Source organism: Cherax quadricarinatus, chromosome 53 (assembly GCF_038502225.1).
Source record: "Cherax quadricarinatus isolate ZL_2023a chromosome 53, ASM3850222v1, whole genome shotgun sequence".
Classification (NCBI taxonomy): Eukaryota; Metazoa; Arthropoda; class Malacostraca; order Decapoda; family Parastacidae; genus Cherax; species Cherax quadricarinatus.
In genome coordinates this window covers 19,933,916-19,952,711 of record NC_091344.1, presented here as the reverse complement: position 1 = coordinate 19,952,711, position 18,796 = coordinate 19,933,916, and the positions used below count along the sequence as shown (strand labels likewise).

Below are 18,796 nucleotides of genomic sequence, written 5' to 3'. Positions count from 1 at the left end.
AACAGAACACATGACCATAACACAAGGCACAGATCACTCTTTGATGTTCCTCGTGTCCATCTCACGCTATGCAAAAACTCAATGCACATAAAAGGCCCTAAAATCTGGAATTCATTACCTGTAAATATAAAAGAAACACTACCTGTTTATAAATTCAAGTCTCTTCTCAAAGATCACTTACTCACTCAAAACCAAATAAATACTGAATAACTGAACCTTATAAATTGTATATCCTATATGTTACTCACAATTATATCACACAATCTAACTTTGTTATTTTTTTAAATACACTACCTAACAGAATACTCCATTCGACTGAATGTACAGCAATGCATGCAACCATATGACCTGTCTTTGTAATACTCATTTGTGCTTTATAGTTATCTGTTTACAATAATGTTTTATCACTGATTTCATCATTGCTTAGTTAATCTTAAGTTAATTTTAAGCCAGCCCGTAATGCTATGCATATAAGTGGCTTTGGCATGCTGCTCTTACCTGTATTGTTTTGTACCTCTGTATGTATGCTAAAATTACTAAATAAAATAAAATAAAATAAAAAAAATGTGTGATGGGGAGGGTAATGATGGCCTTGAGGCACCCCAGTCCCAGACCCCAGTGTGACAACACTGCTGGTAACACCTGCTTCAGCTTCTGTTAATACTCCAAATAATTCTCAGGTTAGATCATATTTGTGTATTTTAACGTCTAGACTCGAGAGCCTTCTAGTAAATGGTTGATAGATAACATGTAGCTGCACAAGTTACTAGATTTAGATTTTGCCACCGAAGTGGCTAGTTTATTGTGCACCCCATATCCATCCTGTGGACGGTAGCGCGAGAGCATATGGATACACAAAAGTCCTAGGAACTAGGCCCCAAAGGGTTAACAGGAATACATATGGATTTATATCTACATATCTATAGTTCACTTATCTGTTACAAGCAAATTTAGGAAATTTGCTTAGTATATCTGGTATCTTATTTTCATTAATAAGATATCTTGACATGTCACATAGGTTATTATACTGTCTGTCTCTGTATTCCTCAATAAGTGGACAATTAAGCACATAGTGTTCAAGACAGTGACAATATGCCTGATCACATAATTTACATTTAGTTTGATCATCATCTGTGTGTCTCCCAAACTGCCAGAAGTAGTTGTAACCAAGCCTAAGCCTGGCCACTACAACATCAGTCAGTCTGTTCACATTGCACGTTGCTCCATAAACATACTTATCTACGTTCATGTTATCATAGTGGGTTATAGATCTACTCAGGCTTCTAACTGCATTCCTATAACAATCATTTTCATTATTTACTTCTCTCCTAATATTATTCCTAATGCTAGACACAGTTATACCAAAGTTATATTCTACATTCTCCTTCTCGATACTCTTCTTGGCTAACATATCAACTTTACCATGAAGGAGTAATCCAATGTGTGATGGGATCCATAGCAATTGTACATTAATTCCTTTGTCCCTAATTTTTGAGTATCTATACCTGGCTTCCCCAATGAGCATGTTGTTGGAGTCATTATATGAGCCAAGAGCCTTCAATGATGACATAGAATCAGTAATGATGATAGAGTCAAGCTCAGTGTCATAGGTTAGCTTTAGCGCCATTAGGATTGCAAACAATTCAGTTTGCAGTTTGTCTTAAGTTACTACAAGGACCGCAATGGCAATAAATCACTTTTGACTTTTTTGGGTTATCCTAGGACCTAGGTAATCTTTACATATGCTGCTGTGTATGATAATTCATGTAACTGTATTTGTGTGTACCTGTGCTTGAATAAACTTACATAGCATACTCAAAAAATAAGCTATACTATTTGGCGCAACATAAGAGTGTACAATTTAATGCATAATTTAAGATACGTATCAAGAGTACCCTATAGGGGAGGTGTCTTGATGTTGGTGGGGGTTGATCCAGGGAATGTGGCTTATTCTTCCCTTCCTTGGATCAAATATAAAAATTGTAAATTACTTTCAACAACTCACAATGTTATATTCCCATTATATAATTTCAATATTTACTATTGAAACTATTGTATTCTGAGGAAAATAAATAAACAAGATGTACAACTTAAACAAACTATGTTCAATTTCTTTAGTATAATAATATAGTCAGTAAACCATTACATTAAGTCTGCCCATAATGCCTAGGCATATAGTGGTTCTCTTTGCACTGCAACTTATTTTTGTAATTTCATAATCTCAATGTAATCTTGCAAGGAAATAAAAATTGATTGATTGATTGAATTGCCTTCCATTTCTTAGACGCTGTATCACCGTTGAAGGTTTAGCTCTTCAACTTAAATATAATAGAAATAAGACAATACAACCAAGAGTGACTGGCATCAACTAATGCTGTCATCAGGAAAGGAAGTTGGTAACTGGACTTATTTTTTTTTTTTATTCGCTGGTACTCTCCCGGGCCGGGTCTTTTCCGTCAACTCGACTGTTGCGTTGGCCTAGGTGAAGGGTGAACCTCTCGGCATTAATGTCGAATTTTCCCTATTTTCTCTTCTTGGGACGTTCATCCTTGTCAAGCATTGCTCGTCAAGAACTACTCACTGCTGCTCAATTACTCGGGGAACTTATTGTTTCCACCCGTACCGGGAATCGAACCCCGGACCTCAGGGTGTGAGCTGAGTGAGCTAGCAATCGAGTTATGGCACACCTAAGACAGTCCTCGATGACGCACTGACTTTCTTGCGTTATTCTGGGTGGCTACCACTCCTCTGGGTTATCCTGGGTGGCTAACTTCCTCTGGGTTATCCTGGATGGCTAACACTTCTGGGTTATCCTGGATGGCTAACACTTCTGGGTTATCCTTGGTAGCTAATTCTGGATTATCTTTGGTGGCTAACATTCCCCTGGGTTATCCTGGGTGGCTAACACTCCTCCGAGTTATCCTTGGTGGTTAACACTCCTCTGGGTTATTCTGGATAGCTGACACTCCTCTGGGTTATCCTGAATGGATTACACTCCCTACCCCGGATTAAAAAAAACAACAACAGATCTTACCGAATATTTTTTCCGGCTTCGAGAAGCAGGGTTCAATAAGACGCAAGTTTTAGTAGCCCTTACAGGCAACAATAATGTTCATGTAAATAAAAAAAGTCACAATACCGTGATTGGAACGATACACAAATAACCCGCACATAGAAGAGAAGATCTTACGACGACGTTTCGATTCGACTTGGACCATTTACAGTCACACTGTGACTTTGTAAATGGTCCAAGTCGGACCGAAACGTCGTCGTAAGCTCTTCTCTTCTATGTGCGGGCTATTTGTGTAATGTTCACGTGTCCTGAAGAAACAAAAATTCGGACTTCTGCACCAGCTTTCGTCGGGTGTGGACGTATCGCTCTCGCCTGGGTATCAGTGACAAATTTTCCCCGTTCTCTCCAGGACGCTTATCCTCATACACTTTACCCACCGGGCACATTACAGGAAGGGCAACTATCATCGCCTTACTTTTAGCCGGCTCTATTTTTCTTCTCTGCTGATAATTCTTTAACGGTTTTGATGGGAAGCCGGTTACTAAATTTAGGTGGGGTGTGGGCGCCTGGCTCTGCTGGGGCTTGGCAAGGTGGTTCACCTAATGTAATTGGGAACTTCTGTTCCAGTTTCTATTTACATAGAAACTCTTGTAGTATGGCCCGTGGCCTGGTAGGCAACACTCTCGCTTCACATGCTGTGTCCGTGGTTCGGTCTCCGGCAAGAGTGAAAACACTGGGCGTGTTTCTTACACCCGTTTTCCCCGTTCACCTAGCAAGCGATTTGGTACCTGGGTATTAGTGGATTGGTGTGAGTCGCATTCTAGGGGACAAGAGCGAAAAACACCAATGGAAGTAAGACAGTTCCTCGATGACGCACTGACTTTCTTGGGTTATCTTGGGTGGCTAACCCTCCGGGGTTAAAAATCAGAACCAAATCTTATCTTACGTAATCTTGTTTCTGTTTCTTTCATGGCCCAGCTTTGGGCAACAAATCTTTCCTGTACATCGGGAAGTCGAGCTCGATTTCATGGGACTGAGAAATTACCTGGGTGGACTGAGTTGGAATGACCTGAGTATGGGTCAGGTAGGTGGTGATGGTTGCCAATATGGCGTTTTTTTTTAGAGCATAGTTTTAGCTGCCCAGGCAACTTATGTTCCGAGTAGGGTAATTAGATCTAACAAAAATGATCCCAAATGGATAAACAATAGATTAAAACATCTCACTGGTCAAAAGAGAGGCATATTTAGGTGTATGAAATCAATATATTCAATTACAGGTGTATGAAATCAATATATTCAATTGTAGTGTATGAAATCAATATATTCAATTAAAGAGAGAAAAAAAGAGAATAAGAAAAGCAAAAAGAGGGATTATGAGGCTAAAGTCGCAAGGAATTCGAAGATTAACCCAAAAGGGTTCTTTCAGGTATACAGATGTAAGATTAAGGACAAGATAGGTCCACTCAAGAGTAACTCAAGTCGGATCATTGACAGTGATAAGGAAATGTGTGATATTTTCAACAATTACTTCTTGTCAGTTTTTACTCAGGAAGATACTAGCGAAGTTCCAGAAATAATAAACAGTGTAGAACAGGACGATAATAAACTATGCATGATTGGGGTAACTAGTGACATTGTCCTCAGACAAATAGAGAAATTACAAACTAACAAATCCCCAGGCCCTGATGAACTGTTTGCAAGGGTTTTAAAGGAATGTTAAGAGGAACTTAGCAAACCTTTGGCTATTTTTTTTTTTAACATATTACTACAATCTGGCATGGTACCAGACAAGTGAAAAATGGTAAATGTAATGCCTGTTTACAAAGCAGGAGACAGGTCCTTAGCTTCGAACTGTAGACCTATAAGCATTACCTCCATAGTGGGAAAATTTGTGGAATCAATAATTGCCGAGGAAATTCGGAGCCATCTTGAAAGGCATAAATTGATTAATGAATCTCAACACAGTTTTACAAAGGGACCTTCCCGCCTTACGAATTTACTAACTTTTTTTTCACTAAGGCGTTTGAGGAGGTAGATCATGGTAGCGAATATGATATTGTGTATATGGACTTTATTTATTTATTATTAATTTGGATACATAGAAGTACAAAGAAATACAGTTTACCTGGAGAGAGTTCCGGGGGTCAACGCCCCCGCGGCCCGGTCTGTGACCAGGCCTCCTGGTGCATCAGAGCCTGATCAACCAGGCTGTTACTGCTGGCTGCACGCAAACCAACGTACGCGCCACAGCCCGGCTGGTCAGGAACCGACTTTAGGTGCTTGTCCAGTGCCAGCTTGAAGACTGCCAGGGGTCTGTTGGTAATCCCCCTTATGTGTGCTGGGAGGCAGTTGAACAGTCTCGGGCCCCTGACACTTATTGTATGGTCTCTTAACGTGCTAGTGACACCCCTGCTTTTCATTGGGGGGATGTTGCATCGTCTGCCAAGTCTTTTGCTTTCGTAGTGAGTGATTTTCGTGTGCAAGTTCGGTATTAGTCCCTATAGGATTTTCCAGGTGTATATAATCATGTATCTCTCCGCCTGCGTTCCAGGGAATACAGGTTTAGGAACCTCAAGCACTCCCAGTAATTGAGGTGTTTTATCTCCGTTATGCGCGCCGTGAAGGTTCTCTGTACATTTTCTAGGTCAGCAATTTCACCTGCCTTGAAAGGTGCTGTTAGTGTGCAGCAATATTCCAGCCTAGATAGAACAAGTGACCTGAAGAGTGTCATCATGGGCTTGGCCTCCCTAGTTTTGAAGGTTCTCATTATCCATCCTGTCATTTTTCTAGCAGATGCGATTGATACAATGTTATGGTCCTTGAAGGTGAGATCCTCCGACATGATCACTCCCAGGTCTTTGACGTTGGTGTTTCGCTCTATTTTGTGGCCAGAATTTGTTTTGTACTCTGATGAAGATTTAATTTCCTCGTGTTTACCATATCTGAGTAATTGAAATTTCTCATCGTTGAACTTCATATTGTTTTCTGCAGCCCACTGAAAGATTTGGTTGATGTCCGCCTGGAGCCTTGCAGTGTCTGTAATGGAAGACACTGTCATGCAGATTCGGGTGTCATCTGCAAAGGAAGATACGGTGCTGTGGCTGACATCCTTGTCTATGTCAGATATGAGGATGAGGAACAAGATGGGAGCGAGTACTGTGCCTTGTGGAACAGAGCTTTTCACCGTAGCTGCCTCGGACTTTACTCTGTTGACTACTACTCTCTGTGTTCTGTTAGTGAGGAAATTATAGATCCATCGACCGACTTTTCCTGTTATTCCTTTAGCACGCATTTTGTGCGCTATTACGCCATGGTCACACTTGTCGAAGGCTTTTGCAAAGTCTGTATATATTACATCTGCATTCTTTTTGTCTTCTAGTGCATCTAGGACCTTGTCGTAGTGATCCAATAGTTGAGACAGACAGGAGCAACCTGTTCTAAACCCATGTTGCCCTGGGTTGTGTAACTGATGGGTTTCTAGATGGGTGGTGATCTTGCTTCTTAGGACCCTTTCAAAGATTTTTATGATATGGGATGTTAGTGCTATCGGTCTGTAGTTCTTTGCTGTTGCTTTACTGCCCCCTTTGTGGAGTTGGGCTATGTCTGTTGTTTTTAGTAACTGTGGGACGACCCCCGTGTCCATGCTCCCTCTCCATAGGATGGTAAAGGCTCGTGATAGGGGCTTCTTGCAGTTCTTGATGAACAAGGAGTTCCATGAGTCTGGCTCTGGGGCAGAGTGCATGGGCATGTCATTTATCGCCTGTTCGAAGTCATTTGGCGTCAGGATAACATCGGATAGGCTTGTGTTAACCAAATTCTGTGGCTCTCATAAAAAATTCATTTTGATGTTCGACTCTCAGTCTGGTTAGGGGCTTGCTAAAAACTGAGTCATACTGGGACTTGAGTAGCTCACTCATTTCCTTGCTGTCATCTGTGTAGGACCCATCTTGTTTAAGTAGGGGCCCAATACTGGACTTTGTTCTCGACTTTGATTTGGCATAGGAGAAGAAATACTTTGGGTTTCTTTCGATTTCATTTATGGCTTTTAGTTCTTCCCGCGATTCCTGACTCCTATAAGATTCCTTTAGCTTAAGTTCGATGCTTGCTATTTCTCTGACCAGTGTCTCCCTACGCATTTCAGATATATTGACCTCTTTTAGCCGCTCTGTTATTCTTTTCCGTCGCCTGTAAAGGGAGCGCCTGTCTCTTTCTATTTTACATCTACTCCTCCTTTTTCTTAGAGGAATAAGCCTTGTGCATACATCGAGTGCCACCAAGTTAATCTGTTCTAGGCATAAGTTGGGGTCTGTGTTGCTTAGTGTATCTTCCCAGCTTATATCGGTTAGGACTTGGTTTACTTGGTCCCACTTTATGTTTTTGTTATTGAAGTTGAATTTGGTGAATGCTCCCTCGTGACTAGTCTCATTATGTCGGTCTGGGGCTCCGCGCATACATGTCTGAACCTCAATTATGTTGTGATCTGAGTATATTGTTTTTGATATGGTGACATTTCTTATCAGATCATCATTGTTAGTGAAGATGAGGTCTAGTGTATTCTCCAGTCTAGTAGGCTCTATTATTTGCTGGTTTAAATTGAATTTTGTGCAGAGATTTAAAAGCTCGTGTGAGTGAGTTTTCACCAGAGCTGCCTCCTGGTGTTATTACTGCAACAATATTATTTGCTATATTCCTCCATTTTAGGTGCCTTAAGTTGAAATCCCCCAGGAGCAAGATGTTGGGTGCAGGAGCTGGAAGATTTTCCAGACAGTGGTCAATTTTTAACAGCTGTTCCTGGAATTGCTGGGATGTTGCATCCGGAGGCTTGTAGACTACCACAATGACTAGGTTTTGGTTCTCGACCTTTACTGCTAAAACTTCCACTACATCATTTGAGGCATTAAGCAGTTCTGTGCAAACAAGTGACTCTGCAATGTACAGTGGTTAAGTGTAACATGCCAAAAGACCCTTGTATGCAGAGCATTATGGCCAGGCTTAAAATTAACTAAGATTAACTAAGCAATGATATCAGTGGTAAAAATTATAGTAAACAAATAACAATTAAGCACAAATGAGTATTTCAAAGACAGGTCATATGGTCATTTACTGAGTTGCTGTGCATTCAGTAGAATGGAGTATTCTGTTAGGCAATGTAATTAAGAAAAAAAAAGTTTGATAGGGTCACAGGTTAAACATTTATGAGATACAATTATTCAGTATTTATTTAGTTGTGGGTGATTAAGTGATTTTTAAGAAGAGACTTGAATTTATAAACAGATAGTGTTTCTTTTATATTCACAGGTAATGAATTCCAGTTTTTTGGGCCTTTTATGTGCATTGAGTTTTTGCATAGTGTGAGATGGACACGAGGAACATCAAAGAGTGATCTGTGCCTTGTGTTATGGTCATGTGTTCTGTTGAGGTTGGTAAGGAGACGTTTGAGGGGAGGGTTTATATCCGAGTTAAGTGTTCTATGTATGTAGTAGGTACAATAATAAGTGTGGATGTTTTGTACGGTGAGTAGGTTTAGAGTTTTGAATATTGGTGGAGTGTGCTGCCTGTAGTGGGAATTTGTTATTCTGACTGCAGCCTTTTGTTTGGTAATTAGTGGTCTGAGATGGTTTATTGTTGTTTAGCCCCATGCACAAATTCGATGGAGTTCCACATCAGAGGCTATTGAGGACACTTAAAGCACACAAAATAAGAGAATTTTTTTTCCTGGGTAGAGGCTTGATTGACAAATAGGCAGCAGAGAGTTTGAGTAAATGTGGAGAAATCAGAGTGAGGGCACGTCACAAGCGGTGTTCCACAGGGGTCAATGTTGTGCCCCTTGTTGTTCACAATGTATATAGACGACATAGATGAGGGAATAAATAGCGAATAAATGAGGACATTAGAGCACTCCAGGAAGACTTGTATAGACTGATGCAGTGGTTGAAGTGGCAGATGCAGTTTAATATAGACAAATGCAAAGTTCTAAATGATGGACAGGAAAATAACCATGCCACATATAAACTAAATAATATAGATCTTAATATTATTGATTGCGAAAAGGATTTAGGAGTTCTGGTTAGCATAAATCTAAAACCAAGACAACAGTGCATAAGTGTCTGCAATAAAGTGAACAGAATCCTTGGCTTCATATCAAGAAGCATAAATAATAGAAGTCCTCAGGTTGTTTTTTAACTTTATATATCTTTGATTAGGCCTCATTTAGATTATGCTGCACAGTTCTGGTCATCGTATTACACAATGGATATAAATGCACTAGACAATGTACAAAGGAGGATGACAAAGTTGATCCCATGTATCAGAAATATTTCCTATGAGGATAGATTGAGGGCCCTGAATCTGCACTCTCTATTAGGGGGGATATGGCTGAGGTGTATAAGTGGAAAACAGGAATAAATAAAGGGGATGTAAATAACGTGCTAAAAATATCTAGCCTAGACAGGACTCGCAGCAATGGTTTTAAGTTGGAAAAATTCAGATTCAGGAAGGATATAGGAAAGCACTGGTTTGGTAACAGAGTTATGGATGAGTGCAACAATCTCTCGAGTACCGTCATAGAAGCTATAACGTTGTGTAGTTTTAAAAATAGGTTAGATAAATACATGAGTGGGTGTGAGTTGGACCTGACTAGCTTGTGCTGATGGGTCTGATGCCGTGCTCTATCCTGACTACGCTTGGGCCGGTGGGTGACTTGATAAGATAGGATTTCGTTCGGGTTTTTAACCCCGGAGGGTTAGCCACCCAGGATAACCCAAGAAAGTCAGTGCGTCATCGAGGATTGTCTAACTTATTTCCATTGGAGTCCTCAATCTTGTCCTCCAGGATGCGACCCACACCAGTCGACTAACACCCAGGTACCTATTTGCTGCTAGGTGAACAGGACAATAGGTGTAAGGAAATATGTCGAAATGTTTCCACCCGCCAGAAATCGAACCCGGGCCCTCCGTGTGTGAAGCGGGAGCTTTAGCCACCAGGCCACCTGCCTCACATGGGCTAATTCAATTCAATTCAGTTCAATTCAAAGTTTATTCTCTATAAGGATTACAATGCTGAGTTTACAGAATTTGGTTATGGTGTGGTTTACATGTAGTAAAATAATAATTACAGAGTGTACCACTAGAACACCTAGCATGGCTAGGCATTTCGGGCAGACTTAGATTAAATCTTAAATTTAAAATATTACAAATTATGAGGTAAGTTGGTATTATGGCTAAGTGACTAAATACTAGTTTGTGAGTTTAGCAATGTGAATGCTTTTATTTTGGCACAATACATAGTTTCAGTATTGGAGTATCACAGGCCAACTTATGACTAGTTAGGATTCATTATTTTAAGATTGAGATTGATATTTCTGTTTATGGTCAAATAGGTGAGTGAGTGTAAGTGTGAACCACCAGGTGGTATTCGTGTAATTAGTTGACAGGGTGTATCAGAGAGATAAGATGTTTTCTAATGGTAGTTTTGAAGGTGATGAATGTGTCTGCAGTTCTAGAGTTTTCAGGTAGAGTGTTCCAGATTTTAGGGCCTTTGACATACATTGAATTTTTGTAAAGGTTTAGTCGGACACGGGGAATGTCATAGAAATGTTTGTGTCTGGTATTATGCCTGTGGTTTCTGTCACAACTATCAAGAAAGCATTTTAGGTCAAGGTTGATATTGGAGTTTAAGGTCCTGTAGATGTAGATTGCACAGTAGTAAGTGTGGATGTACTGAACAGGGAGTAAGTTTAGATCTATGAAGAGTGAGAGGGGGGGGTGTTGCCAGGGATGGGATTTAGTGATTATTCATACTGCGGCTTTTTGTTGGGTTATTATTGGCTTTAGGTGTGTTGCTGCAGTTTATCCCCAAGCACAAATAGCATAGGTGAGGTATGGATAAATGAGTGGTATAGTGTGAGAAGGGCCTTTTGCGGTACGTAGTATCGTATCTTGGAGAGGATCCCCACCGTTTTGGATACTTTTTTTTGTTATGTGTTGGATATAGGTGGCAATATAAACACAAATGCAGTATAATGTGATCCTTTATTGACTACGTTTCGCCCACACAGTGGGCTTTTTCAAGTCACAAACAGAACTACCTGGGGTGGAAGGAACGCGAGTATTTATAGTCCGGCTGAGGTCAGGTGAAGAATGCTGCATCTGATGATGTACCGAGTTGGGTTGTAGAGTCTAAAAACTTGGGTAGCTTGGATAGGAGACTGGACAAGTTTGTGAGCAGACCTTCTACAGTGTTCTTATGTGGGATAGCGATGAAGAAGTTTCTTGGCAAGTGGTTCAGCTATGTTATAGAAGCCACTATTCTGGTTGAAGTTGTCGGATATAGAAATAAGTGATGATTCCAGGATTCTTCGGTATTGAGTGTTGTCTTCTGTGGCGATAAGTCTTGAGTTTCTGTAGTTTATCAAGTGGTTGTGTGAATTACGGTGTTGTACGCAGGCATTCCTTGTGTCGTCAGACCTGCTTGCGTATTGGTGTTCTGAAATACGTGTTTGGAGGTCCCTTGATGTTTCGCCCACGTAAAACTTGTTGCAGTCATTACAAGGGATTATGTATACCCCTGCAGAGGATGGAGGCTTGTCCTGCCTACTACTGGTGATGTCCTTGATGGTCGTGGTTGTGGAGGTAGATACTTGGAATGATGTTTTGGCAAAGATGTTGGAAACATGTTTGGCAATGGAGTTGGTGGGCGAAACATCAAGGGACCTCCAAACACGTATTTCAGAACACCAATACGCAAGCAGGTCTGACGACACAAGGAATGCCTGCGTACAACACCGTAATTCACACAACCACTTGATAAACTACAGAAACTCAAGACTTATCGCCACAGAAGACAACGCCCACTGTGTGGGCGAAACGTAGTCAATAAAGGATCACATTATACTGCATTTGTGTTTATATTGCCATTGTGTCGGTATTTTATACCATTTATTTCCATTGGATATAGGTGCTGAAATTCAGGTTGTTGTCGAGGTATAGGCCAAGGAATTTGCCCTCATTATGTCTGGCAGTTAGAATGTTAAACCATACCCCCGGCCGGGATTGAACCCGCGGTCATAGAGTCTCAAAACTCCAGCCCGTCGCGTTAGCCACTAGACCAGCTAGCCACAATAAGATTCATCCAACTAGGTATATTTCTACACCATAGGAAGGTTAGCACAGGCACCTCTGTGACCACAAATGCAAGTTTTTACGGACGAATCTCCAGCTAGCGTGGCCGTGACGAACTCTAGCTCAAGTCCGTTCACTGCCGTCAACATGACTTAAGAAATCGTAATGACACGATTGCAAATAAACCATACCCCCGGCCGGGATTGAACCCGCGGTCATAGAGTCTCAAAACTCCAGCCCGTCGCGTTAGCCACTAGACCAGCTAGCCACAATAAGATTCATCCAACTAGGTATATTTCTACACCATAGGAAGGTTAGCACAGGCACCTCTGTGACCACAAATGCAAGTTTTTACGGACGAATCTCCAGCTAGCGTGGCCGTGACGAACTCTAGCTCAAGTCCGTTCACTGCCGTCAACATGACTTAAGAAATCGTAATGACACGATTGCAAATAAACCATACCCCCGGCCGGGATTGAACCCGCGGTCATAGAGTCTCAAAACTCCAGCCCGTCGCGTTAGCCACTAGACCAGCTAGCCACAATAAGATTCATCGGCCGGGGGTATGGTTTATTTGCAATCGTGTCATTACGATTTCTTAAGTCATGTTGACGGCAGTGAACGGACTTGAGCTAGAGTTCGTCACGGCCACGCTAGCTGGAGATTCGTCCGTAAAAACTTGCATTTGTGGTCACAGAGGTGCCTGTGCTAACCTTCCTATGGTGTAGAAATATACCTAGTTGGATGAATCTTATTGTGGCTAGCTGGTCTAGTGGCTAACGCGACGGGCTGGAGTTTTGAGACTCTATGACCGCGGGTTCAATCCCGGCCGGGGGTATGGTTTATTTGCAATCGTGTCATTACGATTTCTTAAGTCAAGTTAGAATGTTGTCGATCTTAATGTTAATTTGCGCAACTCTTGCTCTGCTACCAAACATAATATAGTAGGTTTTGTCAGTGTAAGTTTATTGGCTGTCATCCAAGTCGATATTTTGATCAGCTCCTCGTTAACAATGGTGTTGAGGGTGGCAAGATTAGGGTGGGAGATGACATAAGTCGTGTCGTCAGCAAAGAGAATGGGGTTCCCAATGTTATATTCCCATAATAGGTCTGCTTCAGTGTTCCTTGTTTCATATATTCTTATGTAAGCTGTCAGTGGCCTTGATAAACCCAACAAAGACAGAAAGAACAACAACGAGAACTTCCTCTGTAGATAAATCTTCGTAAGAACGGCGTATGCTGTCAGTGGCCCTGAAACCCAACAGAAGAAGAAGAAGAACAATCTTTGTAAGACTCAAGGTACATTAGATATACTGTATTTTGTTTTTACAAGTCTTGAGGGCATATAAAAAGAACATAATGTAAATTTGGCTTAGGATAACCGGGTAAATTATTAATAATGTGACATATGTATTTACTGTTTTGTAATTGTATCATTGCTGTATAATAATAGCTTGTAATTGTATTTTGTACTCTACTGAGCTTTGTTATTTAAAATAATCATTGATTCTAGTTTTTAAGTTATTGTATTGTCTCTATGTAAAAAAAAATTGTGCATGTGAATTAATTAATAATATAATATAATAATAATATCTTTATTTCTACAAGTACATGTACATGTACAAGGTATACAGGTCTAGCTGACATCAGTGACATAGTACTGTAAGTAAGTTTATTCAGGTATACACAAATAGTTACATAGATTATCACACCTAGCAGCAGATGTGTAGAGAACCTGGGATAACCCAAAAAAGGTCACACAAAGTGACGTATTTCAATTATAGAAAGTCGCTTGTTGTGCAGAGCATTTCGGGCAAATTAGGTCAATTTTGTCCCAGGATGCGACCCACACCAGTCCACTAACACTTAGGTACCCATTTTACTGACGGGGAACATAGACAACCGGTGTAAAGAAACATGCCCAATGTTTCTACCCTCAAATTCAAATTAAATCAAATTTATTTATTTATTTTCAAGTAGTACATTGAGGTTATGTATTTACAATAATGGGTTGCAGTGTAAAGAGCCTCTATTATGCTTAGGCATTAAGGGTCGGCTTAATTTAATGGCTTACCGACTACTTAACACTAAATAAATTTATCACAGTTGTACAATATTTCTGTTAATTATAAATAAATCTAATTTATATAAACCAAAGGATATATGTATTCATATTTTCAAAAATGCTTTTTATGAAACATGATTCAATTATATTCCTGTCGACAATGAACAATAGGTTCAAAAGTAATTATTGAAATTATTTTTGAACCTAATATGGGAATATAACATTGGGAACCTATTATGGGAATATAACATTGTGATTTACTGAAAGTAGTTTACAGTATGAGAATGCTACAATTTGGTGTAGGGCAATACTGTTTTGGGTAGGTATTTATACTACTATGTAGTATTAGTTAATGTATGAAATTGGTCGTCTAGTCTTGGAATCGAACCCAGACCCTCGCCGTGTGGAGCAAGAGCTTTAGCCACCAGGCCACAGGGCTTGGTGGCTAATTAATTAATTACTTCCCATTACTATATCATGTATGTATCTGTTTGCATGCATGCATATCCCAGAGATGGAACACAGCAACAAGGGGTCACAATTGGAAGTTGAAGACTCAAATGAATCACAGGGATGTTAGGAAGTATTTCTTCAGTCACAGAGTTGTCAGGAAGTGGAATAGCCTGGGAAGTGATGTAGTGGAGGCAGGGTCCATACATAGTTTTAAGAAGAGGTATGATAAAGCTCATAGAGCAGGAAGAGTGACTTAGTAGTGACCAGTGAAGAGGCTGGGTCAGGAGCTGTGACTTGACCCCAGCAACCCCAGCTAAGTGAGTACATAACATTACTGTATTAGATAACATTAACAATGTTTATTTTTTTGCATTAATATTGGCTGCATTTATTTTAATTTTGTTTTATAATCTTGTACATACAGTACTGTACGTATATAACTTTATTGTAATAAATGCTGAAGGCCATCATGAGTTAATATACTTTGTAAATTTTACAACTTTCTTACTTCCATATTTTTTTTTTTTTTTCAGAATGTGGGGTCTTGTATTTGGTATGATAGCATTTGTGGTCTTTGCTCTGTCTTTCATGGCAGTATTGTTTGGCTACATATACAGGCTACGTGTATGCTATGCAGGCTCGGTGGTTAACATGAAAGGCAAGACTGTGATAATCACCGGCGCATCTGCTGGTACGTTGGCTACGGTTTTGTAATAATCAACTGGAGGGCAAATAAGTAAATCTTTATATAATTTTATATTAATATATGCTCTTAATAATATATGCTGTTAACATACAGAATCCTCTGAGATCTCGCACATTAATTGATGTATGACTGTTGGTGTGTTTTTGTTGCAAAAGTAGTACCTTAATGATTAGGGATTTATAAACTGTATTATGTGTTCAGCTGAACATTGCTTTGGCAGTTTTCAATTTGAATGCATTCCATTCTAATATTGTATGACTTAAGTATTCATATAATATAGATCAGAATCTAACTGTACATGTATATTGCTTTCAAAAATTTCCAGGAAGTGTACTGGTTAATACTGTATAGCTGTTAGATATATACTGTACATGTATTGAAATCACATCAAATATATCAAGGTAGGTTTACCTGGAGAGAGTTCCAGGGGTCAATGCCCCCGCGGCCCAGTCTGTGACATATCAACTGTGTAACTTTACTAGCAAATCTCAGAACAGTATTTGTGGACTTAAGGAATCTTCTCAAGTGAGGTCAGTGAGAAGGTCTTAATCCAAGGAACTGAATTTATCCTCCTTGGATTGGATCTGAATGCTTCCCATTCCCAGGTACTGTATGACTCCTGCATGTTTAGTGCTTTTCCCTGATTAAAAAAAAAATCCTGAATATTGGAAAAGGTATCTGTTAGGAAGCTCATTAAAGAGTACACAGTCTCATCTGCTCAGGCACTTAAAATTCAAAACAGTATCAGAGCTGAGGAATGCATTATGAGAGGGACTAAGGAAGACATGTTTACAATGTACAAAATATTCAGAGGACTTGGCTGGGAGGAAAGTGATGGAAAATGGAGGGGAAACTAAAGACTCAGATGAGCCATATGGATATTTAAAGAGATGATAAATGAAACTTTATCTAGATTACTGTAGTAATCATGGAGAATTAACCCAGGATAATCCAAGATAGTTAAGCAGTAGAAAAATGGAACCTATCAGTACCTGTCTGACAGGTACATGGCTACTACCACAGCCTCAAAAATAACTTCAGTAATAAAATCACTTGACAGTTCAGTCAGTAGCACAAAAGAATATCCCCCATAATCTACAGAAAGCTGTCCAAGTATTATCTCCATATATTTCAATATTTTTCACCAAACAAATCACTTGAAGAGCAAATCTTTCTATACTACCTCATAGGAGACCTGATAACACTCATCCAAATCCAGTAATAATTTTGACCCAACATCAAATCTGAAAGCCCAGTGAGGTACTACCGTCCTGCTAAGTGAGTGTAAAATGGAAGCCTGTAATTGTTTTATATGATGGTAGGATTGCTTGTGTCTTTTTTTCTGTCTCATAAACATGCAAGATTTCAGGTATGTCTTGCTACTTCTACTTGCAGTTAGGTCACACTACTCTTGCATGTACAAGCATATATGTACACACCTCTCTGGGTTTTCTTCTATTTTCTTACTAGTTCTTGTTCTTGTTCATTTCCTCTTATCTCCATGGGGAAGTGGAACAGAATTCTTCCTCCATAAGCCATGTGTGTTGTAAGAGTCGACTGAAATGCCGGGAGCAAGGGGCTAGTAACCCCTTCTCCTGTATACATTACTAAAGTTAAAAAGAGAAACTTTTGTTTTTCTTTTTGGGCCACCCTGCTTTGGTGGGATATGGCCGGTTTGTTGGAAGAAAGAAGAAGATCAAATCTAAAAATACTGTTTTGTCAAAAAATTTGAGATGGTAATCTACAACCAGCTATACACTTACCAACCGAAAAGCAGGAATAATGTAATCATAAAAATGCTTAACAGTTTATTCAGCACAGGAAAGATATTATAGTCTCTTGGACTTTTTATTGATCTACATAAGACATTTTATATGGTAAATCACAAACTTCATTTTTACGAACTAAATCACCATTGACTTAAAGGGCACAGTTACAGCCAGTACTTTCACTTATACTTAAGAAACGGACAACGTGTAGCCATTACTGGCTCTTCTTCAACTACTCTTCCAAGGAAATTCATTGTCCTTCAGGCCAATATCTTGGGTCTTCTCCTTTACACTAATGACTTACCAGTGCCAGCCTTTGCCAGTGACACAACCTGTATCTTATTATGTTCTGTTCCCTTGACTGTTGTTGAATATTCTTGTTATTTGTTTTTGACTATTATTTTTACTCTGTTAGTCCTCTTTGTTAGACTCATAGGTTTAGAGAACTCCATATCTTTGTATTTTTTTAGTATTAAGTATTTTTAGTCCCAGTTAACATAGCCCAAAATGCTCTGTATACTGTAGGCTTTTCAGATGTTTTATTTATGTATAATGTTTTTAAAATCAAATTTTTGTTTTTGTTTTCTGTATACAAGCTGGATGAGAAAATGTTGGAAATAAATTCTGATGAGCTTTAAGAATCCAGAAACAGTTAGACAGCTGATGTAGGTTAAGTGGCAGCTGAGGGCACAATGAAGCCTTATCATTTTGCTTAGTTAAGCTTTTCTAACATTTTAATTTTCAGATGACAAGTTTAGACTACTTCACTGGATTGGCTTTGAAAAACAGTATGTTACAACAAGATGATGTTCAAATGGAGGTTATTTTTCAGAATTTATTTGAAAGAAGTTGCAAGAAAACCACTATTATCAAGAGCCATCATAGTATAAAGAATAAAAAGGCACAATACCATGACTGGAACAATACACAGATAACCCGCACATAGGAGAAAGAAGCTTATTATGACGTTTCAGTCTGACTTGGACCATTTACTAGTGACACACATCATAAGTTCCTTCCTCCTGTGTGGGTTATTTGTACAGCAAAGTATAAGTTCTGATAGTCGTATTTATTTTTATATTCTTTAATGAATTGTGCGCATAATAGTGTACATGTATTGTTTTTTATTGTTTCAGGTATTGGAAAGGAGGCGGCACAGGACTTGGCAGTTCGTGGTGCTCGTGTCATCCTTGCTTGTCGAAATCTTGAAAAAGCTGCAAAAGTTGCTGGTAATTATTGTCTTGATTAATCTTGAAAATTTTGTCTTGAAAGACGGAGAATGAAGAAAAGACAGAACAAGAGAGATTATGAGAGGAAACAAGAGCGAGAAATAGAGTGGAGCTCATACATTTTGAAATGCTGTACTAAATTGTATTTGTATGATGAATTCCTTTACCCTGTAAAATCCTTATAACTAGATAACAACAAGGGAAATAAGGAAAGAGAGAAAGAGAGAGAGAAGGGTGAGGGAGTGGAAATATGGATATGTAGGAGGACTGATTAAGGAGGTCTTAATAGTTTATTATACAAAGTAATAATTGTTGTCTCCCCATCAGATGAGATTCAGTTGTGTTCAGGAAACAAACAAGTATTAGTGAAGGAACTGGACACGTCCTCCCTGACGTCTGTTAGGGCATTTACTGACAAAATTCGTGCTGAGGAACCCAGGTA

The 18,796-nt window shown here is 39.5% G+C and overlaps 1 protein-coding gene across 3 annotated transcripts in view; it reads left to right on the top strand.

Moving 5' to 3' along the window:
* The first annotated feature begins 556 nt into the window (after window positions 1-556).
* LOC128692348 (retinol dehydrogenase 12) overlaps window positions 557-18,796 on the top strand; it is a 51,373-nt gene continuing 33,133 nt past the window's right edge. Inside the window, exons 1-5 of one of the 3 annotated variants that reach the window (XM_053781477.2) lie at window positions 615-680; window positions 13,346-13,431; window positions 15,184-15,341; window positions 18,262-18,354; window positions 18,682-18,793. In XM_053781477.2, the coding sequence (XP_053637452.1) occupies window positions 15,185-15,341; window positions 18,262-18,354; window positions 18,682-18,793 (362 nt within the window). In that variant the 5' untranslated portion in view covers window positions 615-680; window positions 13,346-13,431; window position 15,184. Of the gene's footprint in view, window positions 681-13,152; window positions 13,432-15,183; window positions 15,342-18,261; window positions 18,355-18,681; window positions 18,794-18,796 lie in introns of those variants that run through there. The other 2 variants (XM_053781475.2, XM_053781476.2) reach the window with 2 other exon arrangements.